Source organism: Haemaphysalis longicornis, unplaced genomic scaffold, assembly GCF_048455015.1.
Source record: "Haemaphysalis longicornis isolate Haplotype H1 unplaced genomic scaffold, Haemaphysalis longicornis Haplotype H1 scaffold_106, whole genome shotgun sequence".
In the NCBI taxonomy this organism is placed as follows: Eukaryota; Metazoa; Arthropoda; class Arachnida; order Ixodida; family Ixodidae; genus Haemaphysalis; species Haemaphysalis longicornis.
The window spans coordinates 115,598-137,022 of NW_027526211.1; the positions used below are offsets into that span (position 1 = coordinate 115,598).

At 45.5% G+C, this 21,425-nt stretch overlaps 1 protein-coding gene across 1 annotated transcript; it reads left to right on the top strand.

Moving 5' to 3' along the window:
- Positions 1-1,341: 1,341 nt before the first annotated feature.
- LOC144160567 (uncharacterized) lies at positions 1,342-20,910 on the top strand (the record flags this gene model as incomplete). Its single annotated transcript, XM_077691828.1, has 7 exons — positions 1,342-1,402; positions 2,302-2,390; positions 7,566-7,655; positions 9,672-9,725; positions 11,838-11,900; positions 14,658-14,708; positions 20,788-20,910. Coding segments are annotated over 7 exons (483 nt in total), but the record flags the coding sequence as incomplete, so codon positions are not given.
- Between the last annotated feature and the right edge of the window lie 515 nt (positions 20,911-21,425).

Here is a 21,425-nt window from a genome sequence, read left to right on the forward strand (position 1 = left end):
TACCACCCTCAAGGATGAGAATATTCAGGCTTAATAACAAGATTTCTGCAACCGCTACTATTCAAAATGAAGTGAACACGTGTTCTACTCATGCGCAGCCGGGCTTTCCTTGGACTCGCTTGACGCAAGCGCCGCGGGATTTAGTGTAACTTGTTACGCCGCTGGCAAGAGGCTGAATTTGCCTGGTGGAAACTCAGTGGGCTCCTTCTCGAGTTCCAGTTTGAGCTCCCATGCGAATAAAAAAATTGCTGCGGCTTGGCTCAGCTAACCTTGGATAAGCAAAGCAAAAACTTGGCCTAGTCTCCTTGAGTCTTGGTTTCCCTTGGTTAACCTTTGATGTAGCTGTATTGCCGACCACGGCTGAAAGCCGTTCGGTCCCGTGCAACGCTCCCAGTAGGAGGCCCGGCGAACGCGGCGTTCGCTGGAGCGGACGTGCCATGCGTTCACTGCGAACGCGGAGTTCCTCTTCGCCGGGCGCGAGACCAGCGACGTAAACCGAAACGACCCAGCGACGCACGCGGGGGAGGCTTCGGGGTTGGTCGGATGCCGACCAGCTGATCGGCCCCAACCGCGGTGACCGCCGCCGCTCATGCTAAGCAGAACGGCTGAAAACGGGGCCTTGTGCGCAGCGCAGAAAGCGGGCCTGGCGAATCACGTGATGCGCTTCGAGGAGTTTCTCGCAGGGGGTGTGTCTCCGGTCAAAAGGTGAACTTGCGCATCCACCGCAAAACCGCTGGATGATATTAGTAGAGTTTTGCTTAAAAATCATATTTTGCTATTCACAGCCATCGCCTGTTTCTGTTCTAGACAGCAACACAGATTGTTTTCGTCTTAATAAGGGAGGCGGATCTTTCATCGGTAGCGCAGCCCCGAAACACTTTTAAGTGCGAATGCACTTTATCAGCGACCCCAAACCATCCACCGCCGGCGTCGGCGGCGGCGGCGGCGTCGGCGTCCGCAGTGCTCCTCTATATTTAAAAAGCAACAGCATCCGGCGCCAGGTTTCGATCGGAGGACTTTGCGGCCGCAGCGCGACGCTCTACCGACCAAGCCACGGACGCGACGGTGATATCAGTGTTAGTGACGCGCTTTATATCTTTAACGCATTCAAACTACGTCGTCAGCGGCGTGCGTTGGCGACTCAGCGGCGTTATAGCGGCTTGATAACTGCGTGGTGTACACGTGATACTACAAACCCGATGGAAGAGATGGAAGAGAAGGCGGCGAGGCGGTGGGCTGCGGGGGCCGAGCGCAAGCGCCGCAAGCGGGCCGACAACCGTGCATTCGCACTTTCACATTCTCCCCCTCGGGGAAATGCGGGGGAATTTTTCTTTCTTCCAGACATTCGAGCTGTTTGGTTTCTGCATCTCCGCTCTGGTGACGGTGCAAGGCATAATTGACGGTGAGTGCTACATCTAACTTTTACACACCAGCAGGAAATTACTGATGACAGTTAGAGATAGTGACAAACAAGCTCACACTATTTTCTGCACCAACGTGACCTTTTTGTGTATGAAACAATGATGCGACATTTATGCATCTTAATGCCCAGAAAGGCGGTGGAGTAACACATATTTCTGTGCAACGTACATGAGATAATATACGAATGTCAGATGCCAAAACCGATTTGATTCAGGGATAGTTTGTGGACCACCGTTGTCGCGCAACCGGTATTATTGGAATATTTTGCCCCTTTATTGTCAAACGCTTCTTCATGGGCCAGGTGTCTACGCTTTATGTTGCAGGTAACTACTGTTACACCAAGCAGCATTGCAGTCCTTCATCTGATGTAGTGGTTTGACCATCAAGCGTGTAACCAGAATAGTTGATAGGGCGAACACTGTGAACGCGTTTGCTGTAAATTTTTGGATTGACATTAAAGTTGCTTAAAAGTACGACAGCTCCCTTATTCCTCTTTAATTACACCAGCTACAGCCGAACAAGCTTGCGTAGAACTCGAAGATCTAGAAATTGTTTGTTTCGCGCAGCTTGGACATCCCTTCGAAACGGTCTAAAAGTGTTTTCTTTATTCTATGCATGGATCGACTTATTGAGGAAATCGGTCTGTTTTTCAAAACACTTGGATTAAGCTAGCTTATAATTCAAGCATGCGAATTTACGCTACGCTACCATTACAACAGATGCATATGGTTTCAACGTTCGAGACTTCTGCTTTATGTTTAGCCTATAAAGACAACTGTGTTGCCGGAGATATGAGTAATTTCACCCCGAATTACACCATTGCGCTGCTAGAATTTCAAAAGAATTCATATGAGTTTTCATTTCTTTTTCTCTTGCAAGGAAACGTCTATCTTGTTGCTCTCACCGACGCCGTTTACTACCTAGGCGGTACAATTCTAGCTGCACTTTTGCTATGGAGTGTACATAAGGTAAGAGCCTATGAGCCTAATGTGTTATTCATTCGGTATTTTGCCAAACTGCTCATATGGAAAATTGGAAGTGTTTCAAAGTGATTTGAAGATAGACGCCTTTTCAGGCGTCGTTCTTTGTAGTCGTTGAATGTTTTCTGTGAGTGAGCCTTTGACAGATTGTTCGGCTCATCCGCTCAAAACGTTTGCTTCATAAAGGGAGGTTTTGGAATTCAAATATCTAGAATAGTTTCAGTGGTCGTTGCAGTGGAAGCCCAACTAAGCGCGCAGAAGAGTTAGATAAAAAGCTCATCATGGCTTGGTTGTCCTGACGTGGGTTTCGACAGCCGGTGTTACCTAATTGTAGTGGCAACAAAACTTGCTTGCCATAAAGCAAAACAAAACCTATTGCTGAGGTAGATGGTTCACGATTTGAAGAAAAAATTGGTCGCGTAGCTCCTTGCTTCACTGGAATTTTGGAGAAAGACGACAGTCGTCTTCCTTCCCTTGCATGTAACTCCTTTTCCACTCAGCGCTTGCATCCCTCGCCGTCCTCCGGGAAGAAATGTATTGCTCGGTTTTTAAATGCAATTCCATTTTCCCGCCTTCGCATCGCTCACGCGCAATCTGTTGGGACAGCGAGCAACTTTTTCTTTTTTCTTAACTCGTTGTTTCTTGTTGCGCCTGGAACAGCGCGAGCGGGAGAGCTGTTCCTCTAGTGCTCTCTTTCATTTTGCACTTGCTGGATCCTTTTTGCGCCATTTTTAACACCTGCATTTTCCTTTTCCATTGTAAAAACGACCCCCACTTGTATACTTAACTAAAAGAGGAGTGTATTTACCGGTTAAGTAATCACATTGCACCTCAAACATTCGTGTTTTCTTTGCGCATAATAATACGGACATGTACAAGCAATGCCAGGAGTGAATGGAGTTTCGAAATGATCTGCGTATATATACTTCATGTTGGCGGGTTGTTTGAACTTGCCGTCGCAAGGCCGAATCGAGAAACATAAACACAGACAGACAGACAGACAGACAGACAGACAGACAGACAGACAGACAGACAGACAGACAGACAGACAGACAGACAGACAGACAGACAGACAGACAGACAGACAGACAGACAGACAGACAGACAGACAGACAGACAGACAGACAGCGACAGAATGAGCGAAATAAAAACATACTAAAATTTCCGCGTTTTAGTAGCGCAAAAAGGATGGTCGTCTTTAAGACGATGCGGTGTTAAACAGACCGAGGCGAGGAAAGCCAAAGAACAACACGCGCATTTGAAGCCCCGTATGTATTTGCGGTTTCGTTTTTTTCGTACACCTCGTCTGTTTAGCGCCGCAGGTTCCTCTTTTGTACACGATACTTTTGGTGGTAACACGGAACTCCTGAAATGAGGCCCTCAGTACGTTTGCGAGCCTCTCCACTGCGCTGTATAAACAGAAAAATTATTCTGGAGCATTGCTATTCAGTCGGGCGCCAATCAGCGGCGAAACAAAATGAAGGAACATTTCACCGCGAATTATATGGAGGCAGAACGGTTACAAACTGCTAAAACGGGTGGTATAGGGCATACATGTGCACAATACCGCATGGGAAACCGCAAGCCCGTTAGATGCGAACGCATATAGTAGCCGCGTTATGTTCTTATGGATAAACGATGGGTGGTTTTTTCGGCAAAAAAAAACAACGCGTTAAAAATGGCACAGTCAGGGAGATAGAAGCACATACAAAATTGACAGGGCTTGAGGCCATGCTGTTCCACACAGAACGACAAACAAAAGATAAACAAGGAGATGCGCGCTGTACCACCAGATGGAGGGTGAGAAGTGCGGATGCAGGATTCTATGTTAGGAGCATCTATTCAATTCTTCCTGGTAGGGGTAAGGTGGGAGGATGACAGACTGGCGGATGAGAGCAGTGAGTGGAGAACGAGATGCGTGGAGTGATGGCGGAGGACTACGGCCTTTCAACGACGTTCGCAGTGAGAAATGCAGTTACGTGGCAACATTTTCATACAGAAAATGCGTGCCAAAGAACTGGTAGCACCACGGAAAAAAAACTAGGGTGATGATGCTCTGCAGTTTTAGGTTGAAGTGGGTAATTTTTGCCATGCAACTACTGAGAGAAGTTTCAGTTATTATGAAGAATGAAGTCGGATCATTACTTTCGGAAGACAGTTCAGAAATTAGCTCGATGTTTGCAGTTAGAGACTAGAAAACTCTAATTGTGCGCAGGATAACCGGTTCTGAAGCGAAGTTTTTGTGAACCGTCACCGAAGTGAAAAGAGTTTTGAGACTGTGCTTCGCAGATTAATTTTGTTTTAGGTTAGATGGAGAAATATTCTGAGCGGAAGTTTACACAATCACCAATCGCCAACAAATGAGTTCCAGTGAAGTGAGGTCGCAACAAACGTAACTCTCTTGACCGCGGCTTGTGTTAGTAGTGACAAGAGTTCCGAAAAAGTACCTCTTTTTAGAGTTACATGTTCGACGAATGACGAGGGTGGGCAGCAAAAGTAACTCTTGTTGCAGCGACATCTTTGACGAGTGACGCGATGTGGAAACAGAAGTAATTAGGTCTTTCTAAAGCGACATGCTGAGGAGTGATGCAAAGTAGAACACAGGCAACCACTTTTCCATGTACAGCTAACTGGTGAGAAAAGAAAAGCTTCCCGTGGTCTGGATCACACCTGGGGCGGTATTCCCGTGTTTTGTCCCTTTTGTGTCTCTTTCAAAAGTGTCCCTTTTGAGCGAGCCCTGATTGGCTAAAAGCGTACACCCGGATGTGACGCCATGCAAGCACGGCGGAGCTATGAGCCGTGGCTACTCGGAGCAGACGATTTGGAGCAGACGATTTTTCGTCGCCTTATTGTTGGCTGGCTCGCGGAACAATGAACACATAAAAGATACTCTGATACGGTTTCAGTTCTTTAAAATGCGTTTGCAAGAACAGTTACGGTATTTGAATCGAAGGCCCACTGCTTAACCGGAAGTACGTCACGATGAAGGGGACGCAAAAGGGACGTTTTCAAAAGGGACAGTTACGAGAATACCACCCCTGGGTCCATCGTTGTTGTCCGGCGTCGACCCGATTCCGCTATCATCGTATTCGGAGAGCACACCATTTCCTATGGGTTCGGAGCGCTTACGTTGGCTTTGAACTTCGGCTGAGTTGCAGTGGAATTCAGCAGTGGGCTTCAGCTTTAAAGTTCATACGGACGTCTTATGCCCTAGTTACACGGGCACACTTAACTGTGGGTAAACAAACCACGATTAGGCAAAAGCGCAGTTTGCTGCGTCACGCGACAGACAAAACTGCGGTTATCCTGATAACCATGGTTTACACAAACGGACCTTGGTATATCCAGTTCGGTCACGCTAACCGCAGTCACCCGAGCTGCAGTGTTCAAAATTTCGCAGTCAGATCGAACGCAAGTGGCGGTGCATCAGCGGAGGCGAAAAAAAAAAAAAAAAGAAATCACCTGGCGTGCGGAGGATTTGAAGGCCCTAACAGAGCCGGAATAACGGCCTCCCCAAAGCTGGCCGCAACAGGAGTTTGCGTTCTTTGCGTCACTCTTGCAGTCAGCGCGACTCCGCGTGACCATGACTGAAGCAAAAGCTGCGGCTTGTTTCCCGAACAACCCGCTCAACTACGCCAATTGCTGAGCTAAATTTGTAAATTCCGCGTGTCGTTCGCAAGAAATATTAACGCTGGAAATCATGAAGCGTTTTAAGCACTCGGAAATGATCCGAGCGCATGTCGGTCCTAGCTAAACACGCCTGCGCGCCTGCCCGCATGGCCCACGAAGCATACAGACCACGGCAGCAACAACTTGTCGCCGCTCTTCGAAATCAATATGATCGTCGAAAAGAAGTCCCACATGCCAGAAAGTGGATGTGAGTGTCCTGAAAAATTGTGCGGTGGATTGTAATTCTCTGTTGCAGAGATACCAGCGTTGAAATATCCACCGCGATGCTAAGTCTAACGTTGCCAGCACCGAGCCGACTCGAGAAACGCAAGCCGGTGCGAGCTCTGGGACAGCGCTCGTGCGAGCTCCGGTGCCAGCGCTCGTGTTTGTCACCTCCTTTCTTCTTGTGTCTTGTCTGAGTTTGCGCTGTTACCCTTTTATAATCTGGGGAAGCCCCTCTCCTATAACTCGCCAAGCGCGCGTGAGTTGCGTTTGGGTTTGATGCCGCTGTGTTAACGATACTTCTTTTTGTTTACACTACTGCTTTTTGTTTTTTTCACCGTGAGGTTACAAATTATTAATTTAATTTTGTTATCTCCGGGCAGCCAAGGGCCAGGCTTCCCGGACTAAGGTGGCCTCCCACAACAGAACTCATACAACTAAATAAATATTTACTCCTCCTCCCCCTTACTTCACAACCACGTGACTGCTGTCGCCAGCACCTGGAATTTCGAATGTAAGAGCCAAAATTCCAGTCTGCGATAACCCAGGAAAATGTTTAGTAACCACGGTTAAACGTAAGTGCGGTTCCTTCCACCATGTATTTATAGGGTACCGGTGGTTCAATACCACTGACCCTTAGGAATGACGGGCATGAGTCATTCTGTGCTGTTCTTCCGCCGGACGCGCAGCTCCCACCAGCTCTCTCCATGACAATTCCAATCGGGATGTCTGGTACACGAACAGTGCCTCCCGTTCCACATGCAGTGGCCAGCTTACACAACCTGAGGCGTCGTTGCAGACGCAAATGCAGCCCATGGCATGCAGGTGCTAATTCCAAACTAGACTGTGTTTATTGAGCAGATGCTAGCGTTCCGCTGCGTTAGGCGATTTTAGATGCTGGCCTTAAATACCCCCTGGTAGGTATGTCGTGCCTTTTGTGCTGTTTTCCTTTTTTGGAATGGGGGAAGAGACCGGGGGGTAGTGTCACACGCATCTTTTAGATGATGGCTCGTTATTGAATTCAGAGTGCAAAACCGAATAGCTGTTTGCCATATCTCGTCCGAACACTGCCATAGATTATTGGTAATTTTTGCCTTCGAAAGTTGATATGCTTTACGCTATAAGGGAAACAATCTTAATCCACTCGAGCTTATCGTTCGCATTACACAGCCTGCCCGATTACCCAGTACCCCCGAAAGAAGGCCATTTCAAAGCACGTAACCACTCTTCTTTAAAGTGTACTTAAATGATACGGTGCGTCTGTCCTTCCAGCAACACAGGGACGCACTGGAATGGTGCATCTGTGGGGCAAAGGCCAAAGTGATCGCAAACTTTTTCGTCAGTGCATTCCACGTGTATCTGGTGAGTCCGCATGTTTGCCTTACTGGGACAGAAGGGATTTAAGCTGTTTATGTAAAGGCCCCCCCAAAAAATGTCAACTAGCGCCCGATAAATTGTTTGGCAGAAATTTTCGAACTCCTGCGAAGCCAATGGGAGACTAGGCATCAGTTTTTTTTTAAATAGGTGTAATGTTATTGGAGGCATAGGCTTGTGACTGCCTATTGTGGCAGGAACTTGTATAAAATGGAAACTTCCTCAGTTCACGAACGTAACAGTTGTTCATAAGAGGCAGATGCAGGATTCTAGTTAATTATAACTAGGCGAACAAGATAACATTGCCAGGTGCAAAATCAGCATCCTTTAGTTTTACGTGGCGAGCTGACTGCGTGTGCTGGCAAGCGTAAAGCACCCTATCTTGGTACGATCACAATGTCGTGCACCACCACTTGCCGATGAGGGTGATATGTTCATGCTTGCCGCTTTCCCGAAGACGGACAGTTAAAACTTTTGAAATTAACGTTGGAAATCCTCTGCGCGTTTTTTTCTGGCCCATCTTCGTCGTCCGAGCAAAGGCGATAAGAAACAGCAACTTCACGCCTTGACGGCCTCCTCGGGCCCAAAAAATCTCGGAAGAATGTGTAAAAATGCGTTAGGACTTTGTCGGAACACCTATAAAGTACACAGTGCGTGAAGGAATGTGCACGCTGTGCAGTGAACTGTGCACTACCCCTTCTTCACCCCCGTCAGTGCACACTGTGGCAAAAGAAATTGTCCTTTTTCGGCTGAAACCTAATTCTGCAGACTATTATTATTTCTTTGTTCGGTTTAAAACGAAAACCCTTATCTCTTCCTTTGAAACGGTACACAGTGTTACTGCAGAAATGCCTGTCGTCTGTCCTCGTGGTTCCCAACCTCTGGCCCTAACAAAAGTAACATTGGGAACCGCGACTGATGGTATATGCAACAGTTAAATAATTGAAATAATATGGAGTACGCCAGGTTCCCGCGCGGTTCTTAACCTCTCACCCATTAGGGCTAGAGGTTGGGACCGCGACTGATGGTATATGCTACAGTTCAATATTTGAATTGCTTTGGAGTACGTAAGGTTAAGATAACACGTGAATACTTTAAGGTGTTTAAATACGAGCCTATTTGGTTGGACTGGGAACATTGGGAGAGGAACAAGCAGGGAGTTGCGATCCGGATTCACACAAAGATGGCAGTATATGCAGAAGATTCGGGACCAGTTGGTTAAAATAGGTTTACAAATAGACAGTTCTCGTCATCACGCTGGAGTTGTGTTGTAACTCTTAAGAACCTGTACGGATTCTGCAGTACTTGCTTGAGTGTGCCCGATGTAAATAGCTAGACAAGAACATACATGCTGCAGTGTGCCATTCTGAGTGCCAAGTTCTAGCTACTACGATGAAGCTGTAGACAGTTTGTAGGAGGACGCTTAGCCCATTCAGCAGTGAATGGTCCAAGCACAAGGAAAACAAGAGTGTGTGGACGCTTTATGCTAATCATTGCAGAGGTGGGCCAGAGAGCGCGCAGGATATTCGCTAATAGGTAGTCGCATGAGCCTAAACTACGCACTCACTGAGTTCTAAAAGGGCAATACTTATTCAGATAATATATGCCTTCGCAAAATAGGAAAAATCGGAAATCATGTGCAGTTTATTGAATCGAATTTATTGTATATCAAAAACTGCACACAAAGAAGTGAACACTTCAGGGACATTAACAGTCCCAACATAGAACAATGTAGCATTACTCATAAAAAAGACGAACACCGAAATTGAGCCCACTCTATGCGCCGATCGAAGTGCCAATCCGAGGCTCAAAAAGGGAAACCGCGTCTCATTCGCTGCTCACATTATTAATGTAGTAGGGAAAAAGTGTGGTTGTTGTGGGATACTCCAGACCCCTGTCTATCATTCCCTATGCACTTACGAATTGTTTTGAAATATGAATTAATTATTAGGTCGCTTTTCGGACTTAGAACGAAGGAATATTATTTGACACATTTCTTTGCAGGTATCAGCCGAGGCGAGGGAGAAGGATCCCAAAAGCAGCAAGAGGGCTTTTCAAGTAAGGATTTCTACTCAACCCTTCCCTTCGAGCAGTAGCCGTGTCCGAAATTCGGAAGGTTGTTTTTAAACAGGTTAAACGTTAGTGCGAGCAGCTTTTATGTGCGGCTGTGCAAAATGCTTCTGAGAATAGGGTCTATTTGAAAGGGTCTATGGAAAAAAAAATCTGACAATTTTCGACTTGAAGGAATCAGAATGGTAACTCCGTAATACAGGCACGAGGTACAGTAGACGACCGTAATATAGTACTCGAAAATTTGGAGTTCCTGGATGTTTTTGTATAATTCGAACAACGGATATTTCGGACAAAAGAAAGCAAAAAGTTCAAATTTCCAGACAAACCTATTCGCGTCAGAGTCACGTTGCGACTCCAGGAAAACGCCATTTCATTTCCTAAGCGACCTTGCTAGCTTCGGATTGAATGGGGATTGGCTTGACTCCAGCCGGGGTAACAAACTTTGATCTTGGAGGCAGTAATTTGTATTTATTATGTGGTAGAAGCAATATGGAAAGTCAGAAAAGGGTCTTACATTGCCAGTTTTTCCTGGCGCCAGTTTTTTCAGTTGTTTTTTCTACTAGTGTCCGCGTTTTTTCTTGCGCCTTTAAAAACCCTGTGATCATGTCGAACCAACTGGCCCACATCAAGCTGTTGCCAGTTTTTGTTAAACGCAACTTTCTTTAGGCACCAGGTGACGGTGACTTGTAAGCAACATCATCATCAGGTTCGTCCTTAACCTTTTGCGCCTGGTGCAGTCCTATTTAAATAAAATAAAGTTGTTTTTGTGGCTAGCGGATTTTTCGGACTGCTCTTTTATTCGGACTGTTTTTCGTTCCCCTCCAGTTAGGAAAAATCTGTCGGCTACTGTATATCTTTCACACGAAAAGAAACGCAAGAAATGTTATTAAGGTTCTAAGTTCACCTAAAGTGACTTATAACGCTTTATGAGCTAGGACTAAAACAGAATAATGTGTGCTATCTGCATGTTCCAATTCAAGTGACACCGTAAAAACAAGTGAGAAGCCGTAGCCCAGTCATGATCCTTGCTGGTGTATTAAAGTGACTTATAATGTTCTATGATGTAGCACTAAAAACGGAATAATGTGTGCTTACTGCAGGTTCCAATTCAAGTGACACCGTAAAAACAAATGAGGGGCCGTAGCCCAGTCATGATTCGCGGTGGTGTATTCAGTCGGTGGCCGCAAAGCGGAAAAAAGATTCTGTGACGACCTGTAGACACCACCGGAAAATCGCTGGACACTTGCCACTGCTTTAGATGTTTGTTTAACAGCTTGGTTAGTTGTTTGAAGTTTGAGATAAAACTGATACCCTTCTAAATAAGGTAAAACAGTTGTTAAGGGAAACAAACTTGTATTTTGTTCCTAAGTTCCCTTGAAAGTGCTCGCCGGAACAGAAATGGGATTGCTGTGTGCTCTGAGTGGCGCCCTTGCGGCGCACTCTGTCGGTGGCAGTGCGATGCGCTGACAAAAAATTATGAAACAGCGCCGGAGCGAGTCTTTTTGTAAACTCATTGATTGATTAGTTGATTGCGGTGTTTAACGCCCCGAAGGTATGTTTACGTTACGAGGCGCGCCGTTGTGGGGGGCTCCGGATTAGTTTTGTCCATCGATCTTCAACGTGCGGCGAAATCTCAGCGCACCGGCGTTTTCGCTTGTCGCCTTCGTCAGAAAAGCACCCACTGTGGCCGCGATCCAACGCGCGTCTTTGCGCTCAGCCGTACCGCAGCTTAGACACTGCGCCACCGCGGCGGTCAGTCGGATGTAAATGGGAGCCTACAGTAGGCAAGAAGACAGCCAGCGGGAAGACGTTGGTGAGCACAATGGTAGAAATGGCACCGCGCCACTGTAGCAACCATGGCGTAAGTTCGAGAGGCCGAGTCGCCAGCGGTAGTGAGATGGGCCGATGAAGGAGAAAGCAGGGCCCGCGGGTGGCACTTATAATTTTCTTCTAAGAGTGTCTCGTGAGAATTTACTTGGGCGAGGGATTTGAAAGTTATGCATTCGTTAGTCAGATTGCTGCGGACGTGCATCATCACTTACTAAAAATTGTTTTACCCGGTTGTCACTTGAATACACGGATTGTTTCTCTTTCTAGCTCGCCGAAGCGGCTTTTCGGATATTGCACAATACCGATGGTCTGAGTAGCCTTAGCCCCGAGGTAAGTTAGTTTTTTGCCCCCTTCAGTTAACACGTTACTGAAAGCTAACAATGGGAAATGTGCCAGTGCAAATTTTTGTCTCTGCCCATTTATTTCTCAACGGCAGCTTCACTAAGTGCTATAGTTGGTCGGGAGAATTTTTTTCATAGAGCTCAAATTATCCGCATTAGGAGCTTGCAAACTTTGACAGCAAAAAAAAAAAACAAACAATGGCACCGGTCTTGTCAAAGAATCCTATGAAGTACATCTGGCTCCAGCGGGAAGATTTACTTCCATACTTGTGGGAGTTACGATTAAAAATAATTAACCCTTTGATGCCCAAAGCTTTAATATGCTGCTTAGGCGGGTGAAAACTTTTTTATGATCGAAGAGGACTTCCGACATCACTAACATGAAGTCAGAAAAAAAACTGGTTTATTAGGATGGACACTAGGATACACTGGGCACTGGCTGCACATCTCTCAGTTGAACAAGAAAGCTACGTCGATCAACAGGATTTATGGTTCAAGTGAAGGCACTAACGTAAAGTTTGTATTGCTATCCTCTGAAATAACAACAAAATTGCTCAATTTCGCTTACCTGTCACTCGTCAATTGAGTCCCCACGACTCGATGTGAGTTGACGCGCGTAAACAATACGTTTTTTAGCGCACGCAAGTACGTGCTGCCCTATGTTTTTAAAATTTTTGAAGGTCCGGGAAAATTTGTCTGTTGATAGATGGCGTTGAATGTTGAAAATACCACAAAGTGCACGAGAAAAAAAAATATTGTTTGAGTTGTTGCTCCTGAGCAACATTGGGTATCAAAGGGTTAAGGACGGCGGTTGAGTTATGCCGCTGTTAAAACGTCTCCGAAACCTCGCTTTTACGATGAGCATGTACAGTGAGCCTTCGTTATATTGTAGCCCTCCAGCCAGGAAACTGTGGTACTTCGTTGTGATACTTCGTTAAATGGGGAATGCTTTACGATCCATGCACTGCAGCGACAACCACAAACAAGTCTTGTAAAGTGAGTGTTCACATAAAGCGATTTCGTTGTAACGGGAGCGTACAGTGCTTTACTGAGCGCAGAAATAAACATTTATTGACAAAGTCGACAGTACGGGGTGTGTTCAATTTGCTGGGAATAATGATTTTTTTCCCCAATCAAAAAGAATTTTTTTCCGGCCACTACAGGTCACGTATCTCAAGATAAGGTTACACAGTATACGGGCTCTTTTCTCCTATTGTTCTCTGCCGCGGCCGTGATCATCGGTCAGTCAGCATCACGTGACATTTGTTTCCACTGCGACGGGTAATGGGCACCGCCATTTTGTTGCTTACGCGTTTTCCTTTGGTCAACTGCGGTAGTCTCGGCTGGCCTGCCTGCTCTGCGGCTGCGCGCGACTGGCGCCGCTCCGAACGCGAATAAAAGATAACGCGCTACGAAGCATGCCAACCACAGAAGCGTGTCCGAAGATGTTTTGTTGCTGCGTCTTGGGCAGTGCTGTTTACGAATGACCTCTTCAAAGTTAGTGGTGATGCCGCAGGAGTGGTAATCTGGCAAATTTTTAAACACCAAAATGGCCGCCGTTGCTCACTTGCGTTCCTCAGTGACAATACTCTCTATCTTATCTAGTGACATTGGGTGACCGTAGTTGTCTTCACGACCTCATTTGCGCTAATCCGGGGAGAGGTGAGCGTCTCCTCACAAGGCGGCGCTATTTTAAACGGGGCAGAGGTCAGGCTTATGAAAGTGGTCATCCATGGCTCCCTAATGTGAGCGAGAAATGAGTGGAGGGAGAGAAATCATGCCGCTCATAGTGAACAGTGGTGGGCGCATAAGTAGTAAAGTGACGATTGATTGGTTGTGTTGTGGAGGACGATGGTGATCTCTGCTAACAGATGAGCGAAGCTGTGGTGGAGGGGCGGCGTAAAGATTGCTTTTGCGAAAGGAACAATGACCGGGTTACCTTTCGTCACTAACCTTCGGACAGCATTGATTAATTGATAGATTAGGTTGTACCCATCGTATTCGATCACATGACATTGCATTACGCTGCTTCTGATATTATTACATTGCGTTATATTACACTTCTTAAAGTCATATTGGATTTAAATACATTGCATTTCATTACATTAACTAAAATTGATTTGATTACGCCACGTTGGATTAGATTAGAGGGATGGATCCGGAATGCTGAAGGTTTTTACTGAAAGGCGATAGTAGTTTTGTTGCAATGTGGTCGATTCCAGGGACTTTTTTTTTTACATTTGAAGTGAGCATTTGCGTACATAGCATTGCAGCCCCAGGTGGTAGCTTTTGCTGACAAAAATTAAGGCCTATTTATCTAAAGGACCTTTTTCAATGCAAAGCATTCTGTGGCTTAGCAGAATTACTCTTCATTACATTAGAGGCGTTTAGAGATAAGGATACCTACATTATTACAATGAATAAATCATGTAGTGGAAGTAATGGTGGTGTCCCTAGTGGAGTATTGAAATTATGTTCCGAATTAATGCTAACGTGTGCTTCACCACAAAATTACCATTCTGCCGTGGTGCACTTATTACAGACGCATTGCTTCTGTGTCTGCCAAGAAATCTAGCTGTCGTTATATAAAGCCAACCAGAGTGGAAATTATGGTAACCATGTAAAAATTGTAACATAATCACTGCAATTATTTTTTAAACTTGGGTAAACGGAAGATAGGGCGAAAACTTTCCACTGCTTGACCATTCTTGCCCCAGCTGATGTATGTACTCGCATCAATTCGCAGAAAAAAGTGACCGGTGTCGTCATCAGGATGATCGCCTCGGCGGCAATTGAGGTACGCATTAAACGTCGGTCTGCCCATTGACTATCCTGAAGTTTGTGCTCGATGTTGTTGTACACCCCACAACCGTCTGGTGTTGTTGTGATGCGGGTCCCCTTTTTTTTATTCGCATTTTCAGTTCACCAGTTTTTACGTGTCTAGTTCATTCATTTTTAATCCGCAGTTTTACTTCACGCCACTATTTTTTTTATTTTTTGTCATCGCACGACCTGTTGGTCAGTCGAGCGATTGTTGTGAAGATGCTGAGCCACAGTATTACATTAGAGTGCATACACACAGGCTTCACTAGACTAGAGATAAAGTCAGTTAACCATATCGGTCAGACTGAGCCCGATGTGCAAACGACGCCAAACGCAGAGATGGGGGCGTGATTCCAGTTTTCCCTCGAGGCTCCCTGTTTAGGCCCGTGTTATTTTTACTTAACAGCAAAGACGTCATGCACATTCATGCAGCGCAATGTTACTCATCATGCTTTTGCAGTATTACGAACTGCCGAATCACAATGATCACGTCGTATCGCAAGCTGCCTTAAGGATAACCGCGGTTGGATGCTGGAATAAGCAAAGATGAAATTGGGAAAACTTTCTACAGGACACTAAGAACGATTATGAGTACCGTGGACAGAACATGCAACTCTCTCGAAGTTTGTTCAGGTGGAAATATTTCTCCTATTACTGCAAGATTGGTGATTGAAAGGGCGCATAAGAAAAAAAAAAGACCTTTCCCGTCATGATGTCGTGTGAAAACTGCTTTTCAACGTTCCCGGGGGGAAAAATGCTATGTGAGCACCCATAAACAAAGCCTTTAGTTAACGGGGTTCGGCATCGTTATAAGCAATTTGTGTAAAAAATATCCTGTATTAAAATAGAGGATACTGATTGTAGAAGTGCGGACTATTTTAATTTTTTAATCTAGGATAGTAAATTGAAGAAATTATGTACTACCGGAAGCCAACGTTTCTGACTTTCAACTGTATGTTAAAAGGCCTGCGTGCGATCAAGTTACAAAAAGCAATAAAGCTCTTGTTTTAGTGAACTGGTGCAGATTTTCACCGATGAAAAAGCGCTGCATAGAAACAAGGGACAGACAATTACAAAATTTCAAAAGCAACCACAAAAGGAGTATATCACTCTTAAAGCTTAACCCCTTGTCACCTCGTTTATTATGCGTAACTGTAGATTTATTGCCACACGCAAATGGGAGAAATAAATGGAAAGTGATTCGAATAGATACGTGCGAAGCGCCCGCTTTATCCCTAGTAATGAAACACTACGATGTGTGCATCGTGTACAAGTTTTCAGTGGTTTTCTCAAGCAAAGGAAGGAAATCAGCGGCATTGGTAATGGGCAGGCGTGGATTCAGAAGGCACTAGGAAGGATAGGCGTCGGCAGGATTTTGTCTTGAGGGGCGCAAACCCATTGAATTGCAAGGGAAGAGGGAGAGGGCAAGGGGGCGGAGCAATTGGGCTGGGGTAGCTTGGGGTGGGGGGGGGGGGTTCAAGTGCCTTTTTTGCACCCCCTTGCCGGCGCCCATGCTAGGAAGTAATGGACAGTGTGGTACTTTTACCAGTAAAAAGAAATCTACAAGCAGCGCGGGCTCCCGGTGACAACTGCGGATCACAAACTTTCTGGAAGACTTAGCGCCGCAAAAAATGAAAAAGGTCGTCCCAACGAGTAATGGATCGAGCAGTGCCGCGAGTAACTGTTAGTGCTAGAAAACGAGCTGTGTCGAATGAGGGAGCGAATTTGGGTGTAAGGAATCACGTTTGGGGAATTAGGGGAAAAATAAATATGGACTGTGCACGTAATGCGGAGAGCTTACAACCGTTCGACCACCGATGTAACGTAACAAAGTGGCTGCCGAGAGATGGACTAGATGTAGAGAAATACAGGCAACAAAAGTTGATGGAGGGATGAGATTGGAAAGTTCCGCGATAAAAAAGAATTCGCCCGCTACAGCTACAGCAGCAGCTGGGGATGGTGGTGGGGGTGGTGAGGATGATTCTTCTGTTTCTGTTTGTAGGGTTGTAACGCGCCGACGCAACGCAGGCGATGCGGCGCGCCGTAGAGGAGGGCTCCGGATCCATTTTGACCACCTGGGAATCTTTAACGTTTGCCGAAATCGCGTACACACGCGCGTTTTTGTTTTCGCCTAAATCGGAGAGAGAGAGAGACAAAACTTTATTAAACTGAACTTGTCTTTAGCGTGGAGGCGGCCCTTGCGATCAGGGAGGTCTGTAACCCCCTGTCGTGGGATGCCAGTGCTTCTCTCCACTGCTCAGCTGTGGTGATTCGGGGATAGGGGTTTTGGGGGCAGGCCCACAGAATGTGGGGTACGGTGGCTGGGGCTGTGCAGAGGGTGCAGTTCGGCGATGGGACTTGTGTTGGGTGGATTAGGTTCGCCTAAATCGGAAAAGCGGTCGCCGCGGCCGGGAATCGAACCCGCGTCCTCGTGCTCAGCTGCACAGCGCCTTAGCCACTGATCCACCGCGGCGGGTCGATTGTTCTGCTGGTGATCATGATGCAGCGGCTGCTGGTGATGATGACGATGGTGCTAATTATGCTCCTGCTGATGATACTGGTGATGCCGATGCTGCGAATTATTATGGCGACGACGATGACATTATTGACTATGAAGACGCTGATGATGATAACGAGTGCAAATGTCGCAATTTTTAGAAGCAGCCGTTTTTTTTTCTTTTGCTTATAGGCCCAAGGAGGAGTGGAAAGATAAATACACAGTATAACAGGCAAATATAGTTATACAATTTCGATCTTAGAAACACTAACAAAAAATGACAGACGAAAAATTTCTACATGCGATATAGCTGACCAATTGATGCATGCATATTTGGCGAATAAACACAGCGCAGGCAGACTGTTCCAGTCAGATATTGTTCGAGGGAAAAATGAATGTGAGTGTTTGTGCGGGCGAAGAAGGGGGTAAATTTAAATGGGTGGTATTGATTAGTAGGCCGGGAATAAAGAGAGGCCAGATATATTGATGGGTCAATGCGAGGTTTGCGGTCCCAAACATGGGCAAGGAATTTTAATCCGTTTCTTCTTCTTCGGGTCTGCAGCATTGGAATTCCTTTGGTCTCCTTGAGCGGTGTAGGAGAATTGTATAAATACACTAAACAGCTTGCCTCAATTCGCACCCCACAGCATAGCAACAGCAGCTACTGATGATGTTAGTGGTGGTTATCATGATTCTGCTGCTTCTGAGGATGATGATGACGGCGAATATGACATGGATGATGACGACGACGATGATGATAGCCAGTGCAAATGTTCCAATTTGTAGAGGCAGCTGCCGTTGCTTTGCTGGTAGGCCCAAGCAGAAATGGAAAGATGAATACGTAGTATATCAGGCAACTGCAAAAATACAATTGCTATCTTAGAAACGGCAACAAAAAGACAGACAAAAATTTCTACACATGAAATGGCTGACCAATTGATGCATGCAGATATGGCAAAGTAAGCATAATGACAGGCAGACAGTTCCACTCACATATTGTTCGAGGGAAAAATTAATATTTATGAGTGTTTGTGCGGGCGAACAAGGGGGTAAATTTATAGGGATTGTATTGCGTAGCAGGACGGGAAGAAAAAGAGGTCAGATATATTGATGGGTCAATGCGAGGTTTGCGGTTCTAAAGATGGACAAGAAATTTAAATCGGTTGCTTCTTCTTTGGGTTCATTGCGTTAAAATTCCTTTGTTCTCCATGAGTGTCGTATAAACCGAACAGCTTTTTTTTGAATTTGTTCGAGCTTGCCAATATCTATTTTTGCTTTCGGGTCCCAAACAACAAAAGCGTACTCAAGGCGCGATCGGATTTACGCGTTGTAACTCAGCAGTTTGATGTTGGGGGGCGAGTGTTTAAATTTTAGGAGCCCCAGTTTCCTTGTAGCCGAAGTGCAAATACTATCAACATGAGGCGACCAGGATAGGTTTCCAGCAATTGTCGCCCCAATGTATTTGAAGGTATATTTGTTAAACTTACGGGGGCGTTGTTAATTGTGGACTGATATTCAAGAGGGTTCTTTTTGTTGGCTATGCACATGATCCCTTTTATCTGGTTTTAGCGCCATGCCTAACGAGTTGCTCCATGTGAGCAGACACCGAAAGTTCCGTTTGGGGAACACTGATCGTTGCCATTTATAATATTTTTGAACAGCAAGCAGTCATTTGAAAATAGCCGAATAGTTACGTCCCGGTTTATACAAGTTGTTACACCCGATCGATCGATTGATTGATTGATTGATTGATTGATTGATTGATTGATTGATTGATTGATTGATTGATTGATTGATTGATTGATTGATTGATTGATGGATGGATGGATGGATGGATGGGTGGATGGATGGATGGATGGATGGATGGATGGATGATCGATCAATCAATCAATCAATCAATCAATCAATCGATCCATCGATCCATCGATCGATCGATCGATGGATCGATGGATCGATGGATCGATGGATCGATTGATCGATTAATAGATTAATAGATTAATAGATTAATAGATTAATAGATTAATAGATTAATCGATTAATCGATCAATCGATTAATTGATCGATCGATCGATCGATCGATCGATCGATCGATCGATTGATTGATTGATTGATTGATTGATTGATTGATTGATTGATTGATTGATTGATTGATTGATTGATTGATGGATCGATGGATCGATGGATGAATGGATGGATCGATCGATCGATCGATCGATTGATTGATTGATTGATTGATTGATTGATTGATTGATTGATTGATTGATTGATTGATTGATTGATTGATTGATTGATTGATGGATGGATGGATGGATGGATGGATGGATGGATGGATAAATGGATGGATCGGTCGATCGATAATCGATTGATTGATTGATTGATTGATTGATTGATTGATTGATTGATTGATTGATTGATTGATTGATTGATGGATGGATGGCTGGATGGATGGATGGATGGATGGATAAATGGATGGATCGATCGATCGATAATCGATTGATCGATTGATTGATCGATTGATCGATTGATTGATTGATTGATTGATTGATTGATTGATTGATTGATTGATTGATTGATTGATTGATTGATTGATTGATTGATTGATTGATTGATTGATTGATTGATTGATTGTAGGGTTTAACGCGCCGACGCAGCGCAGGCGATGAGACACGCCGTAGCGGAGGGCTCGAGATTAAGTTTCACCATCTGGGGATCTTTAACATGCCCAGAAATCTCGTACACACGGGCGTTTTGGTTTTCGTCTCCGTCAGAAAAGCCGCCGCCGTGGCCTGGAATCGAACCCGCGCCCTCGTGCTCAGCAGCGCGAAGTTGTTATACCGGGAATATAAATGAGGAAAACTAGCAGCTGGAGTGCACTTCCTTGGGGGATTCCGAAAATAACGGGGAGGGTGCCAGAGAGAGTCATTTACATCAACGAATTGTCCGACAACAAGCAGTTGTAACGAATAACAGTGCAGTTGTGGGTAGGGAATTGGTTTAATGAGAATCGCACGTATGCCTTCTGTTCAGTGGTTTTAGTTTAGGGTCCCAGGAGCGTCAGGGCGTGATGACTTCCCCTACGCAGATGAAGATCTGATCCCAGCATGCTAAAAAACACCGGTGAACGCTGGGGCATTTAATAACCTTCTCGGTTCTCTCTCATCTTGGCTTTTGCTATGCTGTATAGTAACGGGAATGATTCGAGTTTTTTCCGCTTGGCAGGGCCCACAGAATGATGGTGCAGATCGGTGTCTGCAAGCTTTATGTGCACGCTGAATGATATATTACCTTCCCACATCATATTTGCATCGAAATATGAAAATCACAAGCGGTTTCCCTTGAAGAGGGGAATCGGTTGCTTTCTGCGGTTATTTAGAGGTGTAATGACGTCAGCCGAATATCTTTATGTAAGGAATGAAATGATGTTGTACCATTGCAGTATTATCTCCAATGTTACATGCTGTTTTACTATAGAAGCGCGTGTTTTGTTGCGAGAAACAAAACAATTCAGTGGATTATCAAGAGTAACGGAAGTGCCTGATCTTTCTCTTGTCTACAGTGTTTCGTCATCTGGAGAATTCAAGTTTACAGCGACAACATGTTGGGGAAGAATTACATCTTCGTCCCGCGCTAAAGAACGGTCAAGCGAAGCAAGGCCACCTGTTTTAAAAAACTGCGTAGCTTTTTTTGAGAATAAAACCAGGTGTGCAAGTAAATGTACGAGTACTGAATATCTGGCGAGAATTCAGCGGGCGTTTATGGTTTTGCGACGACCGGTTCCATGTTCACCAACATTTCTGAACATTTGTAAGTCCTCGATCCTCACTTGAAGTTGATTTAATTGATTACAAGGTTTAACGTTCCGACGCTACACAGGCGATGAGGCGCGCCGTAGTGGAGGGCTCCGGATTAGTTTGGACCACCTCAGTCGAAATGGACCACTTGGTTTAACGTGCACCGGAATCTCGAACACCCGGGTGAATTGCGCTTTTCGCGTCCATGAGAAAAGCGGCCGCCGCGCCCGGGAACCGAATTCGTGCCCTTGAGCTCATCAGAACAGCGCCTTAGAAACTGAGCCACCGCGGCGGGTCCTCACTGGAAGCTCCGGAGCGAGCGTTGCAAAGCCGCTGGAGGTTATGCAAGGCGGCTCTGAAACTAGTCGCAATGTGAATTCTCTCAAGTTCTTTTCGTTCTGAT